At 42.8% G+C, this 17,008-nt stretch overlaps 2 protein-coding genes across 2 annotated transcripts in view; both read right to left on the bottom strand.

The window, feature by feature from the left end:
• The window catches only part of LOC116685794 (uncharacterized), a 2,943-nt gene extending 614 nt beyond the window's left edge, over positions 1 to 2,329 (bottom strand). The window contains exons 1-4 of the mRNA XM_032510734.1: positions 2,226 to 2,329; positions 1,123 to 1,261; positions 828 to 1,034; positions 103 to 638 (exon numbers count right to left, since the gene is read on the bottom strand). Of these exons, the coding sequence (XP_032366625.1) occupies positions 129 to 638; positions 828 to 1,034; positions 1,123 to 1,227 (822 nt within the window). The 5' untranslated portion in view covers positions 1,228 to 1,261; positions 2,226 to 2,329 and the 3' untranslated portion in view covers positions 103 to 128. The remainder of the gene's footprint in view (positions 1 to 102; positions 639 to 827; positions 1,035 to 1,122; positions 1,262 to 2,225) is intronic.
• Positions 2,330 to 10,838: 8,509 nt separating this feature from the next.
• Positions 10,839 to 16,737, bottom strand: LOC116685764 (uncharacterized). The gene is made up of 17 exons (XM_032510688.1): positions 16,651 to 16,737; positions 16,321 to 16,448; positions 16,079 to 16,219; positions 15,942 to 16,010; positions 15,669 to 15,839; positions 15,459 to 15,555; positions 15,158 to 15,375; positions 14,905 to 15,055; positions 14,450 to 14,655; positions 14,247 to 14,361; positions 13,966 to 14,171; positions 13,764 to 13,878; positions 13,521 to 13,693; positions 13,344 to 13,432; positions 13,155 to 13,264; positions 12,451 to 13,079; positions 10,839 to 10,859 (listed from the first exon to the last, which is right to left on the bottom strand). Exons 1-17 carry the CDS (start codon positions 16,727 to 16,729, stop codon positions 10,839 to 10,841), a joined length of 2,718 nt encoding a protein of 905 aa, XP_032366579.1. The 5' UTR covers positions 16,730 to 16,737.
• Between the last annotated feature and the right edge of the window lie 271 nt (positions 16,738 to 17,008).

The raw sequence follows: 17,008 nt of genomic DNA on the forward strand, positions 1-17,008 counted from the left end.
ATGCAGGAATGAAGGCGGTGCAGCAACAGGTTAGTCATGTGTGGATTGGACTCATTAAAAATTGCGGCAGACAAAATGAGGACAAGTAAAACCCTGACTCACCAAGTACGGAGAACTGCAATGGTAGTTTACTGAGAGGAGGAGTGGTGGCCTGCACGTTTCTCGTGGTGCCAGGGTACGTGTTCCCCCAGCCCCATAGAGTTGTGGGTCCGGCTGTTTGTGGGGTTGTAGTTGTGGGTGCGGATGTAGTATACCACCAGCCCCTTGAGTTGTGGGTGGGGCTGTATTTGGGTATGGATATGAAGTTGTGGGTGGGGCTGTATTATACCACCAGCCCCATGGAGTTGTGGGTGGGGCTGTATTTGGGTATGGATATGTAGTTGTGGGTGGGGCTGTATTATACCACCAGCCCCATGAAGTTGTGGGTGGGGCTGTATTTGGGTATGGATATGTAGTTGCGGGTGGGGCTGTATTATACCACCAGCCCCATGAAGTTGTGGGTGGGCTGTATTTGGGTATGGATATGTAGTTGCGGGTGGGGCTGTATTATACCACCCGCCCCATTGAGTTGTGGGTGGGGCTGTATTTGGGTATGGATATGTAGTTGCGGGTGGGGCTGTATTATACCACCAGCCCCATTGAGTTGTGGTTGGGTCAGTATTTGGGTATGGATATGTAGTTGTGGGTGGGGCTGTATTATACCCCCCGCCCCATGATTGTGTGGTTGGGGCTTTAGTATACCACGAGCCCCATGGATTTGTGGGTCCGGCTGTGGTTGTGAGTGGATATGTAGTTGAGGGTGGGTCTGTGGTAGACCACCAGCTCCACCATGGGGGTGTGGTTGGTTCTTCAGTTGTGGGTCCGGCTGTGGGGACTTGTCTCTTTCTCCTTGCTGTCAGTGGAGCCCTGGAGTCTCGGCCCCCATCAGTGTAGGCCAGAGTGATGTGTCTTTGCGGGAAGTCCTCCACCACCAACTCAAATCCGTAAGCACTGGGGTCGGCGTTGGAGTTGAGGTAGTGTAATGAGCAAGAGCCCTAACAACGTGAACATTTAGTAGTCAGGTGAGGCAAAGCAGTAGTCAGGTATTATTCACTGTATTAGGAAATTAATTTTTCAACTCACCTCATCTAAGATAAAGCCTGGGGGTTGGTTACATGTGCTGCACTCGCCCTCGCTGAGACTTCCATATCTGCATCGAACTCTGTCGCCATCGGGGTCAAAGGACATCAGCCTGTATGTCCGGGGGCAGTTCTGGGGAACTCTTGAATAGACACGTCAACATCAGTTATCTTCTACTGAAGGATATTTCACACAAAAGGGCCCAGTCAGCAAATGTAAGAAGTAATACAAAGTCAGTGACATGCAAGTCAAGGTAAATGTGTTGTCTGTTGTCAACAGGAAAATGTAAATAATAAAAAATGTAAGAGATCCATGTTAAGTGAACACCCTGTCATTTAGCGGATGCTTTTATTCAAATAAATATATGACTGTAAAATCCACTCATTTTATGTGATTGAAACCCCCATGGCATACCTGTTGTACTACCACTGGAGGGCTGCAAAGAAGAACATTCCCCACTGCTTATTTAACAAAATGATCCCAAAATCCATTCATTTAATGTGTTTACAGCATTATTTGAACAAAATACTTAAAGGTTAGCACAGTCTGGATCAACAGAGTACATTTTCAAGATAAAGCATGAAATGCCGGATGTCAGGTGTGACCTCTCTCTGTGGGTTGACGTTCTCAAAATCCCGTCGCCATGGAAAACAACAACTAACTTTGAGCTGGTAGCCACGCCCTGAAAATCTCAAGTTTGGAGGAAAATTTGGATGGTGCAACAAGGCAGGCCTGCTTGGTTCTTTTGAGGAAGGATTGTAAAGATTCATAAAGTGTGTCCCTCTACCTGGGACGTTTTGGGAGTGATTGGTGGGATTGCTGTGGACCACGTACACACGACTATACATTGGTGAGAGCCAATGAGGTTTAACCATGTATGTATGCAGCTAATTTAAATAGCTCACATTACTGTATTGTGTAAACAGTTAACTTCATGTAATATTGGATGTGGCGTTTGCTTCAGGGAGAGCTTAAGTTCTTCCCGAGACAATTTTGCAGAGCCACCGTTGCTACGATTGTGATTGGTTTCTCCTGTCCCAGTCCCAGAATGCATCTGGGGTGTAGCCAGACAGTACTCCAGTCTGTGGAGACTGCAGGGGACTTACCGTAGGAAAGGTAGAATGGCAATGTCAGGTGAGTGGTTGGGTTCTCCGGTGTCAGATCTCGATCCCAAATCCACTGAAGTCAGGAGTCTCCAATAGAAAGCCCATTACGAGTGGAAATCCAACAACAGCTGTCTGCCCTGGTGTGTGTGAAAACAACACTTTTAAAACACTGACTGACTTAAAGGTTCCCATATTGTAAAATGTAAGATTTTCATGTATTTAAAAAATTAAAAGCAGGTTGAGGTGCCATTAAATACTGTAATATTGTGACGTCACAACTAGGCAATACTGTATATAAGTAGAAAGTGCCGTGGCAGTGCAAGCATGTAAATGTGTTCTAGTGAAAGCCCAAAATATAAACTTGAACCTGAAAATGAGCTTAATATTGGATCTTTAAGCACTGTAAGTGAAAAAGATGATGATCCACAACTGTGTTAACAACAGCAACAACAACATGAATCTGATTTGAGTGAAAAGGAAAGCTCACCTCATTTTAAAAGGGCGGTCAGTTGGGACGTTTCTCCTACTGACTGTTTCGGTTTCACACCATTCCCGGTTATATTGGGGGGCGTTGCTGCTCCGGTCCAGCACGCCTACTTGATTGCTGGAGATGCCGCTACAGTTGCCGTTGAAACAATACCAGGAATGGGAGTACCGACACCCATCAAAGGTCTCCCGGTTGCGAAAGTCCACCTGCGGAAAGATATCACATCACATCAAAAACAGCAACAACACATGTTAAAGGACATATCTTTTTCATCAAAAGAGGTATTCTATAGACACGCTGGTGTTCTTGAGGAAAAAAGTCATAGAAACAACTACTGTAGGGTTGAAACTAGGGTTCAAATAAGAACCATTCACCAGCACATTTTGGTAAAATATTCATTTGATTTGTAGATTTGCTTCACTCACCAGCCCACATAATCAATGGTTATCTATTGAGTGGCTGGTTACATTTTAATATTTAGCCTACTAGCCATTTGGCTGAAGGGTGAAAAATTTTAAACTCTGGCTGAAAAATGTTCTAAAGTCGAAACATCATACGTCATAAATTAAGACTCACACTCAGGGATGATGAAATATGGATGTAGAGTTGCTTTACATGTTGTGCCAAAATCCCACGCTAAAGTATGCTAGGCCACTCATGTGGACACTCCTACATATATAATATCGTCAATAGATGGATAGATTGCCTTTATTATTGGACTCACGGTCCATAAAAATAACAAGAACAACAAAAACATACAGATACACAAGACAGACACCAATTAAATAAGACAGCTATACCAATAATCCCATGAGGGGGACTGGTATCGCAAAGCACTGGACCTCGGGTCAATCAGATGAGAAATGACAGTCAATGTCGGGCATCTCCATATTTTGTCATTTTATTTTTTTGTAAATGCATGCTATTGCTCAATCAATCGATCACATTTTATTTAAGGTGTAAAATCCCCATTAAAAATGGTCTCAGTGCACTTTACAATTAAAAAACACAAAAATAACAGACAGCAACAAACCAATTGAACAGCAATTAAAGCAGCAATGATAAACAATGCAAAACCAATAAAACAATAACCAAATAATGATCTCCCTTATGTCCGTCTGTGAATTTGACAAATGTTTAAACAGCGATGAGGCAATTTCGTATGACTTTGTCTAAGTGCTAAATATAACGTTATTTAAAAAAAATTATTTCCTGAAAAACAACATTTTCAGGTATCCAAGGTTTCCATCTGACAGCGGCGATATGTAAAATAATCCCCAAGCACTAACGATAAGTAACTTGCCCTGACACTTGGAGTTGTAAACATAGTTTTACTTTTTCAGAACAGTCATCAATAAGGCCCTGGCAAAGTAATAATTACAAATAATAATACATTTATTTAATATAGCACCTGTTACCGACAAAGTCACAAAGTGTTAAAAAAAATAAGACCCAATGACAAATTAAAAGTCAAATGTAAGAGGCAAAAAAGAATTAAAATAATGAAAATAATATTAAAAGAGAACTTAAAAATAAACCAAAATTACAAACAAACAGTTTTAAATAGGTGATACATGATGATATGTAGCTTATGTAGCCCTTAGCTCTTAGTAATGTACTCAAAGATGCACAATTCCAATTTTATTTTTTAGAAATAGCAAAAACAACGTATGATAAGACTTTTGATATTCTAATCAAAGTAATCCGAACCAATAATTAAATAATAAAAGAATTAAATGAAGCATTTCCCAGTCTCCCTGTAACATACCAGGGAAAACCCATCCACACATCATCTGTAATGCACATATCATTAAAAGTTGTCCCACTCACTTTAAACGTCCCATCTGGGTTTCTTCCTTTGTAGGTGAAGGTAACGCTCCCCCCGAAGTAGTGTGATGCAGAGGCCAGCGAGACCAGGACCAGAAGCAGGAGGACCAGCGTGGACGCCATGATGTCCCAAACTCACCTGTCTCCAAATCCTCTGCTGCTCACACGCACCTGCAGCATCTTTATATAGCGTGCCCTGAAAGGCTGGTCAGAGAGGTCCTGCCCAGTTTAATACCACAGCATGCACACGATGTTTCACAACTATGGGCCACCTGCAAAACTAGTTTTATAGAATAATAGACTGAATTGAAAGCATTTGATACCGTAAACGGCTTATTTAAAACGCCAACAACATGCGATGACAAAGACTTACTGTTCTCACTGAAAAGGTTGGAGAAATTGAAACCGAAGCGCACTTATTTTAGTGTGAGGGCTGCAACCAAAAACTCTTTTCATTGTCAAAGGATCCAGTGGTGGATCTAGAGAATGTACATGGGGTGGCAAAGGGGAAGACTACTACGCCCTGTGCCCTGCAGCACCCTGCTACGCCCTCAACTGGTACATTGGTTGTTTTTAGTCATAGTTCAATCATCTTAACTGTTACTATAATTGCCATTGTTCATCATACCAGCTGCTATAATTCTTATGTGTCATGTTTGTGTGCATATTTGGGATCGTCATGAGCTCCTGCATTGCTTTTCTTCCTGAGGTCCATGCAAATCTCTTGAAAATGTGGCAATGCAATAATAAATACACATCATGACAACATGATAAAGAATAGAAAATACAACGTTATAAGACAGAAACTTAACATACACTATCATTACATGACACAACTCATTCAAAATAAGAAAACACACACATAATACACACGTTTAAAAAATAGAGTGCTGTCATAAAAATGCTTAAATATACAACATGTTTACTATCAGGATTTAGCTCACCCCGTAGGAGCGTGCGCCCCGTGTGGGCTGAGTCCTTTGTAGCGGTCCGGGGTTGGAATCTGACCTGCAGCTCTTTGCTGAATGTCGTCCCCCATCTCTCTCCCACTGTCACTCTGAAATAAAGGGAAAAAGCCCCTAAAAATAACCTTTAATTAGATAACCCTTAGTAAATGAACCCATTGTGATACTGCAATTGTAACAACATCAATCAGATATCCTGCAGGACAATAACAGGCCTTCCTCCTCCCGGAGGAACCAGCTTTTCTACATCTCTCATCACCGTGACTGTATGGTATGCCGTGAAGGCGTGTTGCTTCTGTTGTTCCTCTCAGCAGCATCACCCCCCCCCCCCCTTTATTTCACTTTCAACTTTGCTCAGGTCAAAAGATCAGACTGTGTTGTCGTAGCAACCACTGCCTGTCACCTGTCAATCCTCCTTTGCCTTTCGTGTGATGGTATCGCTGAGTTGAGCTCATTTCATTTTTTTTTCTCTGTTTGTACTTTTCTGTTCCCTGTATCTGTCTTCTATTGTCTGCAAAGTGACCTTGAGTGTTTAGAAAGGCACTGTTAAATAAAATGTATTATTATTATCATTATTATTATTATTATTATTATTATTATTATTATTATTATTATTATATATCTCATGGACAGATTTGGTTTCTGTTCTGTGTAACTTTCTGTTTTATTAATTAACCTTTAATTTCTTTAAAAAAAATAGATATTTCTTTGATTAGGACGATCAAATAAATAGTAATATTATTTAATAATAATTGATACTCTTTGTTGATCTCATATGGGGAAATTACAATTTACACTTTTGTTATTTACACACTACACACAGGCCTGAAATACACACATGCTCTGAGCCCTGAGCGGTTGAAGGGGGTTCAATGCCTTGCTCAAGAGCCCCTCGGCAGTGCCCAGGAGGTGAACTTGCACCTCTCTAGCTACCAGTCCACACTCTGTACATTGGTCCATACGGAGACTTGAACCTGCAACCCTCCGGCTCCCAACCCATCGCCCTACAGACTCAGCTACTGACACAAAAGTACATTTGTTACGTAACATACGTTATATGCTTACGTGCATTTAAGAATTTAATCCCCCTGTCGTTACCATGGATACCACTCGGCCAGCCGTGCTTAATCACCTACTTAATGAACTTCAATATCCAATGTAAAACAATCTCAGAATTAATTAGCAAAATGTGGTGTCAACATAAAACACAGCACTCTCAAGATGGAGAGCAAAGTTCACTTAAAACTGAATATTTTCACCCTGGAAGCGCTGGTTCGTCCCTCCGGAGTATCTTAATCTCAACTGGGCTCCTTTTCCTGAATGTTACTGTCATTGCTGCATGACACTCCATTTTTCTGGCTGAACTCCTCTACCACGGCCCCCTTCAATTAAACATTGTACAACTGTACATCACAGAGTGAGGTCCGTTGTAAGAAGTAGCCCTTACAATGATGCGGTGTGATATTCGATTTCCAAGGCAACTTGGAGTGTTTCATGGACGCTGTAGCGGTCCCTTGAACGTCACCGCTTTAAGTTTCTTTTATCGCTCTTTACACTTTGTTACCCGAGTTCTGCCTTTGTTCCCATCATAATTACTACGCCCACTAGAGGCCATCACAGTTTGGATCGTATGGCCGCCAACCAAGCTGGTGCATGACAACTTCCTTGTTTTTAAAAATGGATTCATCACATAGATTCACAGTCCAGATTCTATTCTTTTACATTTTAAATGGAAAAGTTTTAAGTTACAAACCTGGTCTAAACACACACTGACAGGTCTAAAGCCTATCAAGCTAAATCTACAAGGAAGTAAATGCCCGCACACCCCAGACAATAGGCTTATCAGTGTCATTTTGCATGCAATGAAGGCTTTGAGAAATCTGAACACCGGTGATTATCTGGTTATAAGTAGGGTGAGATCAGGAAATGGTCCAAGTCGACTGAATTTCTAAAAAGACTTTCACTTACTGACGGGAAACTTGTGCCAGTTTCCAAAAGAAGATATCAGATTAAAAAAAAGTCTTCCAACCCTTATTGTGTCATTCACAGCATGATTTCACACATGATAATGATAAGATCACCTGCTTGGAGAGGCAAAGAGCTCTTCACAGGCATAACCTTCACATCATTTGGGTTTTTCCATAAAAAAAACGTCCCCAGTCCTTTACAGAAAAATCAGTCCACAGGCTGTTATAGGCAACCAGGTCACGGACTTTCTTAGTTGCCTACAGGTCTCTGTTTTTAAGTTATGTTACGATCTGTTCACCCATTGGCAATAAAATGTGCCAGTGGGTATATAGAGATATATTGCAAATGATAGTTCATATGCCACACTTCAGGTCACTGGTAAACTCCAATTTCTACGTTCTATTTTAAACACAGGTTTTGTCAGATATTACAAAAATAAACTCAAAAGATTATTTCCATAGAAATGGCTTCAACAACTTCTATTGGAATAAAAATACTGCCACGCATTTTGGTCATTTTGCTAACAAGGGAGATTAAATTCTCCCCTGTTTACTACTTACTTACTACTACGCCTTGATTATGGTAACGCTCTGTTTGTAGGTGTTAGCCAGGCTTCCCTCTCTTGACTACAGCTGGTTCAAAATGCTGCCACTCGTCTCCTTAAGGGGACTCGTTAGCGAGATCACATCACCGCTGCCCTTGCCTCTCTTCACTGGCTCCCAGTTAATTTTAGGATTGATTTTAAGATTGTGTTGTTTGTTTTTAAAGCCCTTCATGGACTAGCTCCAGTCTACAGTCTCTTCTTGTTGTCCCTAAAAAACACGACTCAAGAGTAGAGGGGATCGGGGTTTCTCAGTTGCAGCCCCGAGACTGTGGAATAAATTGCCTCTTCATGTCAGACTGGCCCTCAGCCTCGCGTTTTTTAAATCACGATTAAAAACACATTTTTATTCCCTGGCTTTTAATCCAGCATGAGAACTGTATGATGTATTTGTCTGGTGTTGTATTCTGTCTATTTATCTTTTCATGTCATGTACAGCACTTTGGTCAACCTGGTTGTTTTTAAATGTGCTTTAGAAATAAAGTTTGATTGATTGATTTGATTGACTTCTAATAGTTATTGACAGTATTATCAATAGGCTGATATTTCTTCTCTGCTTCTCTTCATAGTCTTCAGACTCATCTAACAACCCTTATAGAACTGGCCCAGGTTTGCCTTGCACCAGCTCTTAGTTATGCTGTTATAGTTTTAGACTGCTGGGGGACTTCCTTCCCTTGACCCACTGAGCTCCTCTCTCCTCTCCCTTTCCATCTGTGTGCATCCATGTCCCAGAAATGCTTGTTACTAACCTAGCTCTGGGGAGCTTATTCCCCGGAGCCCTTATGTTTTTAGTCGCCCAGCAGTTTTCCTTGGATTAAGGTGGCACCTAAATCATGGTTGCAGTTGTCGCCGTGGTCCTGCTATGTTCTCTGGTATGTCCTGCTACACCCTGCTACGCTCTACAGTGCCCTGCTATGTCCTGCTACACCCTGCTACGCTCTACAGTGCCCTGCTATGTCCTGCTACACCCTGCTACGCTCTACAGTGCCCTGCTATGTCCTGCTACACCCTGCTACGCTCTACAGTGCCCTGCTATGTCCTGCTACACCCTGTGATGCCCTGCAGTGCCCTGCTACACCATGAAGTACTACAACTACTACTTCTAGTCATTGTTCCATCACCTTTATTGTGACTGGTGTTGCCACTGTTCATCACCCCCCCCAACCGGTGTCGTCGGACACCGCCTACCAAGAGCCCGGGTCTGTCTGACATTTCTCCCTAAAAGGAAGTTTTCCTCACCACTGTCACACTAAATGCTTGCTCTTGTGGGAATTACTGGAATTGTCGGGTCTTTGTAAATTATAGAGTGTGGTCTAGACCTACGCTACACTGTAAAGTGTCCTGAGATAACTCTTGTTAGGTTTCGAACCGCAAAGCAGTAGAACCCTTCTCTGTTAGTCTGTTTTAGTTATTACAGTCTGAGCGCCGAAAACAGCGAAAATTAAAGGAATTTTTATTATTCTTTTATCTGGCAAATTAATTGCCTTTTTGAATGGCTTAACATATTCAATTTTTAAAAAATTTAGCCCCTGCAGGATGTTTATCATAAACTTACGAAACTTTGTACACATAAGTAACATATCAAGACGTACATAAAACACCATTGGAGCCATACCCTAAACTCAACAGGAAGTCCGACATTTTGAATTGAAAGTTCAAAATTAGTGCGATTTTGGCCATTTCCATGTGTTGCACTTCAACAAACTCCTCCTAGAGATTTCATCCAATCAACTTCTAACTTGGTCTGTGTCATCTTAAGACGTTAAAGATGCAAAAACGTTTTGTCAAATGGTGTGGGTGTGGCGGCCATTTTAACTGTTAAACTAGAAAGTGACTGTAACTATTGTTGACATTGTCATATCTGCTTGAAATTTCCCACAGAGTCCAGTCCTGAGGACATCTACAGGCCAAAAATGACTTTTGTCTATAGCGCCATCAATTGGCAACAGGAAATCAGCCTTATATGACCAACATCATCAAACTTATGTGTGATCTACATGTGATAGAGACCCGCCCCTTATATTTTAACCACGCCTATTGTCATACCTTTGAACCATTTAAGGTAGTCTTGTGTGATGTGTCATTGAACTCAGCAGTGTCTTAACTTGCAAGGAGCAGTGTGCGCCAGTAACCTTGACGCTCGCCGATAAGCGAGAGCCCTTCCAACGATGCTTGCAGCTTTAATGTCTTAATCTGTTACTCACAGCTAAGGCTTGCAATTGTTTGATTTTAATTATTTGAGCTCTGCATTTGACAGTTGAATTCTATTGGATTGCTTTAAAGTGTGTTAGCATCATGGACACTAGTCATTAACAATGCCTCTTCAATGGCCCTTCTGCCCCATGGTGTTACCAAAGGCTCCATGTTCAGTGTATACATGCTGCCACTGAGACAAAACCCAGTACCATTGTTATACAAAAATGCCCTTAAAAAAAGTGAGGTAGACAGCCACCATAAGGTATCTCTGGTCGGTCAGCAATAAAGTGCTCAATGTCCCAAAAGCTTCTCAAGCTAGAATTAAAATAACCACAACGTCAATCCCTATTGTTAAACATGTCTTTACTCCAGGGCTACACATGTGGCCTGACATGTACACAGTCCAGCATGTCAGAATTTTTGACAGTGACCATTGACAAATTCAATCGGGTCATCAGCTGCTTTGATTTCTCAGCTTTTAATATATTCAGGCTTAAACCAAACTCAAGCTGTCACTTACACAAATTAAGCTGCTCATCTAACATACCTAGACTAGATCATATCAGCCTCTAAGGGTTCAGTTTAAGAACCTGTAAAACAATTTGTCATAAAGACAACTCACAGTAACATTCGTTAAAGTTTACTAGTAGGCATATTTTCCACTGTAGTCCTTGACAAGACATTTTAGACCACACTTTAAGGTTTATCGCCCTTTTACCTTGCAGCTCCTTTAAGCTGCTGGAGCACAGCCTCAGATTTTTAACAGCGACTCAAAAGTTGATGCAAGTATTACATGTCTGTTTTTATTTTACTTTGCATTGTGGTCAGGAAATGGCCTTTGTTATGTGCAGCACTAACTTTACACAAAACTCTGTTTACATGGATTGTTAGTCTAAAACCCTTAGGCTGGGTCCAACCTAGCAGCTCAAGGACCCTGCGCTCTCAAGTTTGTAACATAATTTGAATAATTTCAGTCAACCAATCAAGAGAAGATACAAATTTATTGAAGTTTACATTTAAAACTCATGTCCCAAATCATGGAGTCACTTAAGCGTTGATGACCCTCTGGCTCCTGTTGAGAAAAGTTTGACAGAATGACACAAGACCAATGAACATTTCAGGTAACCAAATTTCAGATAAGCAAACTTACCTCTTGCATCATTTGGAAATCCCAGATGCGGTCATTGAGACATCGTTTAAAAAGTTGGACGCTGTCGTTGAGACATCATTTAAAAAGTCAGATAATTTCTTTGAGACATAGTTTAAAAAGCTGGATACTTGCTGTGAGACAGTGGTTTGAAAGCTGGATACTCTCTTTGAGACATCGTTTGGAGGGCCAGATACTTTGATGTACTGAGGAGAAGGCTGGAAAGCAGGTTGCATTGAAAAGCATCTTCTGGTGCATCTGGTAGTGGCCACTGGCGTTTGAAGCACTGTAGTGGGCTTAATGGTTACTTCCTTTGAGACATCGATTGGATAGCTGGAGGCTTTGGACTCAGAAGGCTGGAAAGCAGGTTGCATTTCAAAACATCTGCGGGTGCATCTGGTAGTGGCCACTGGTGTTGGAAGCACTGTAGCGGGCTTAATTATTTTCTTTGAGACAGTGCCTGGAACACTAGAGGCGGTGCTTGATGCAGTGCCTGGAACACTAGTGATGCTAGCAACGGTGCCTAAAATGCTAGAGCTGTTGCTTGATCCAGTGACCTGAACGCTAGAGACAGTGCTCGAGATGCTAGCGTCAGTGCCTGGAACGCTAGCAGCTGTGCTCAAGCCTGTGCCTGGAATGCTGGAGATGATTCTAGTGATTGATACAGTGCCTGGAACACTAGCAACTGTGCCTGGAACGCTAGCAGCAGTGCTCGAGATGCTAGTAACAGTGCCTTGAATGCTAGACATTTTGCTAGCAATGGTGGTTGATACAGGGCCCGGAACACTGGAGACAGTGCCTGGAATGCTAGCGACGGTGCCTGGAACGCTAGAGCTTTTACTAGAGGCGGTACCTGGAATGCTAGCGGTGCTCAAGACTGTGCCTGGAACGCTAGCGATGGTACCTGGAATGCTAGCATTGCTCAAGACTGTGCCTGAAACGCTAGCGATGGTACCTGGAATGCTAGCGGTGCTCAAGATGCTAGTAACTGTGCCTTGAATGCTAGACATTTTGCTAGCAATGGTGGTTGATACAGGGCCCGGAACACTGGAGACAGTGCTGGGAATGCTAGCGACTGTGCCTGGAATGCTAGTGGTGCTCAAGACTGTGCCTGGAATGCTAGAGATGGTGCTTGAGATGCTAGCAACGGGGCCCTGAACAGTGCCTGGCATGCTAGAGCCGTTGCCTGGAACGCTAGCAGCTGTGCTCAAGCCTGGAACGCTAGTGGTGCTAGAGATTGGGCCTTTAACACTAGTGATGGTGCCTGGAACACTAGCAACTGTGCTCAAGCCTTTGCCTGGAACGCTAGAGATGGTGCTGGAGATGCTAGCAATGGGGCCTGGAACAGTGCCTGGCCTGCTAAAGATGTTGCTCAAGCCTGGAATACTAGTGGTGGTGCTCAATACATTGCCTGGGACGCTAGCAACAGTGCCTGGAATGCTAGAGGTGGTGCTAGAGATGCTAGCGACAGTGCCTGGAATACCAACGATGCTTGGAACGCTAGACATGTTGCTAGTGATGGTGCCTGGAATGCTAGAGGTGGTGATTGAGACATTGTTTGGAAAGCTGGCTACAATATACCGAGCAGGTTCAGCTGAAACATTTGTTTGAGTGGATGAAGTTTGAGGCACTGTAGTGGGCTTGATGGTGGGACCCAGTAGACCTAGAGAGACCAGACAGATGTTGGCATGTGATATATATTAAGGATGCGTTTTAGTTCAACAGGTAAACCACCAACCTTCAGTGGAGTGTGCAGAATGCACAATACGGCCAACACCAGCCGTGTCAGACTGAAACCTGTATACTGAGAGTAGTCCAGCCAGAGCATATGTACACTGGATTGTCACCCTGCAAGACAAGAACATAGGGTTGTTTGCATTAAGTTGAGGGAGTGTCATTAGCCAAAATAGTTGGGTTGAAACTCTACCTGTCAAAATCATTGCTGGAGACAGTTGGTGCATTCAACTCCTTGCTGAAGAAAATCTCGTTTTTGTAAGTCACAGACTCCTTGCCAAGCTGGAGAAACCAAGCACAACATTTGGGTGCTTATATCACCAGATATAAAATTGTGAATGAGTTTAGTTACATTAGTAAGCAGCAGTACCTTGACTGTGGATCCACAGCCATTGATTGGAAAAGAGAAGAGAGCCCTGGTGCCGTCCATCTCTTTGGGTCTACAGTTTTTGTCCAACAGGTTGATTCTAGCAGGAACTCCTTCACTCGTGATGGCCAGAGACAAGTCAGCCACCACAGTTATCCTGCCATCAGCTGAACACACTGCAGAGAACAGAGTTTTAGCACTTGTGTCAACCATATGGGGATCTTAGTTTAAATAAAATCTCCTTACCAATGAGTTCAGTAGCAGAGAACTGGCAAGTCTTGACAGTTGAAATTTGGCCCTCCGTTTCCCCATTCCGCACGAGGAGCTCAAAAGTGCCAACGAAGTCCTTTAAAGTAATGTTCTACAAACACATGCAGCGTATTGACTGATGTCCATGTATAAAACGTCCCATTAAAACACAAGTGTTGATGCTCTAGTGTCATCTCACCTTGTACTTGTAGCCATGAGTGAAGAGTGGCACCTCGAGCAGCAGTCTCTGGCTATTGTTGCTCATGATGTAGCCGTACTTTGCTGCCAGCTCTGATGTCAGCAGCTCTGAGCCTATACTGATCTCCCACAGGGAGAGAATAGGCCGGTGGTCCAGTTTGAAGCTGATGCCAGACTCAGAACAGACAGCATCAAAGGCCATAGGAACTGTGAAGACAACACAAGGAGTTACTCTGCTTCATACCCTACAAGGATGACCAGGTCTAAAAATAAGTGACTTACAGGCATTGGTTACCGCCATCACGGATGCTAGATGGTAAAAAGGCTCATTTTCAGGCAGAACAGTCAGGGTGTAGTTGATGTCAAGCCTGTACTGAACTGTTGCATCTTTGATTAACTAAAGGACACAAAATGTTGATTCAAGCAGGGTGAAGTTTCCATGTGTAAACCAGCAATACAACCAGACAAATGCAAAGACCCTTTACCTGCTGGACAACAGGGTCATCAAAAGGCACCTTCAGAACGTAGCCATGAGTGTTGTTGGGAATAAACACTTCTGTGATGTTGTGGCTGCTTGCATTTGTGAAGGGAACTGTAAAGTCTTGGCCATTCAAAGTAACTGACACCAACTCAACGTCTTCCGGGACATCCCCGAGGTAGACCGTGAATGAGCGCACCTCAGGAACTGTTCCTGAAACGAAAAGCCATTCAGAGTCTGGTTTTTCAACTTGGCAAGTGCCTTGTGATGGCTTAATGAAGCTTTGTAAACTAGTCTTTATTTTCTGAGCCTACTAGATGGCACTCTGTTCAATTGGTTGAGAATATACTGAATTGCAGTGCCTTAGGCATTTCTCTTAAGGGCACATCTAGTGATCTCGGATCTTAAGGACACTGGTTCATGAAGCTTCATCCATCTCTACAAGTGCCTGGTTAGACTTACTGTTTTCAGTGAAAATATGGCATGGCAGCAGGGGAGTGGCCAGTGTCCTGTGAATGCGAAGTCTGGTGTCACCATGACCCTCATCCACTGAGATTTGCTCCAAGTAGAGATGAAAGATGAAGAACTCGTATAGGTTCCCAGACACAATGCTCTGGGAAACAAAACAAGGTCTCAGGAAATTTAAATATGCAACTGATCAAAAGTCCACATTTTAAAAAGATGTTTCATGAAAAAAACATCCCTGCCTCCTGACCTTCCTGTATCCTCCTTCAGCCTTATAGGGGATGCTGATCTCAACTGTGGAGTTGTGCTGCTTCACAATGTAGCCTCTCTTCTCTGCAACTGGCTGCTCCACAAGTGCCCCATTGATGCCAATGTTGACCTGCATCTGGTTTAGACCAGACACCCATGGATGCAGCACCTCAGAAGTCTCCCACATGATGTAGCTACTGTTGTCATATGATCCTTTATCTGAGAAAGATTACACCAGTATTAGTTTTATTTGCTGTATATCAAGGGAAAAAAGCCACAGCATAAGAGATGGTAATACTGACCCATTGAGCAAGCAGCCACCAGGTCAACCACGACTAACACCCAGCCTAGTCGGGACAATAGTGTTGCATGGACCACCTCTACTGGAACACCATTCACCTGGGGGGCAATGAATGATAAATTCCTTTGTACTAAATGCTTTACTGTACAAAACATTCTGGAATTTCAAAAGACACGGACTAGATGCACTAAACTCTGCATCACTGGTTTACCTCAGTGGTGTATGATTCAGGTTGTCCATACGGAGTACGAAATACAAGCCTTCCATCTGTCAAGTCAAATGTATATCCACTCATCTTAGCCGTGTTGAGGCTAATGGGCAACACCCCCGGCTGCGCCGTCTGAAACATCACCTGCCAATCTGAAGCGGCTGAGGAATAGGCCTGAATAAAACAGTTAAACCGCCATTTAATTGTATATACTAAATTGATGGACGTTTTCCCACTGCAAAAGACAAAATTTCCCATAAGACATTTCAAACATACCCTTTTGAAAAGGGCATTCCAGTCATCCTTTGTCTCAGTTGGACAGGCCATGTCACTACTCACAGACACCTACAAAGAAACCAGGATTAGTTCAAATTGGAAGTTGCACATTTTACCTAATATGCAACCAAGCTTACTTCCATGTAGTTGACCTCACAGGTGACCTCTCTGGGAGACCAGGGAAGAGGGGGAGAACAGATTTTGTGTAAAGCAGAAGTGACTTCCCTTCCTTTGTGTGTCACAATCAGGTTGAAGTTGAATGTGAATACTTCATCCTCCTGAAATACCCAGTCAAAAAAAAAAAAAAAAGACTTATGAAAAAATGGGTCCTGGAAAACAGGCTACACATTATACATAAACCAAACTGTTTCGTACGGACCTTGTTGTCAGTGTTGCAGCTGAAGTAAGAGGCTCTGAGCTCCAGATGTTCCAATGCAGGGACAACACTGACACTGTAGCCACACTTTGCTGCATACTCCTTAGTGATGGGGTACACACCCGTCTCATCTGAAAGACAAATCCCAGTTTTGTCTGCTCAAAGTTTTCACTGTTCAGTGAAATACTTCAGTTTAATTGTCAGATTTACTAAAAGTAAAATAAACCTACCAGGTCAGTCCTTACAAAATAAGGTTAAATATCTATTGTACCTCAGTGGGTGTGATCCCACATGGTTTCTGACCCCTAGCTTGTAATGCTGTGCAGGACTTACCAACCGCCTCAAAGGAAGGTTCATTCCCAGAGTAGGAGAGATCAACAGCTATCATGAAGTAACGATCACGACACTCCATATGAACTCCTGCATGAACAAATTGGTTCAAACTGAAATATATGCACTAAGGACTAACAGGCATGTGTTTAAGCAGACATTTTAGTTCTTACCATTGGGAATATTACATTTTGCAGTTGTCCACACAGACAGGAGCAAGGTAACACTGTTGAGACAAATTAATGTATTCAAAACAAATTGAAACCATAAGGTGCACTAATGGCAACCAACAGCTTGTAAATTGCCGTGATCCTGCAACTTACCTGAGGTAGCACCCAAAAGCCATAGCCACTGATGTTGG

This window comes from Etheostoma spectabile, unplaced genomic scaffold (assembly GCF_008692095.1).
Source record: "Etheostoma spectabile isolate EspeVRDwgs_2016 unplaced genomic scaffold, UIUC_Espe_1.0 scaffold270, whole genome shotgun sequence".
Taxonomy (NCBI): Eukaryota; Metazoa; Chordata; class Actinopteri; order Perciformes; family Percidae; genus Etheostoma; species Etheostoma spectabile.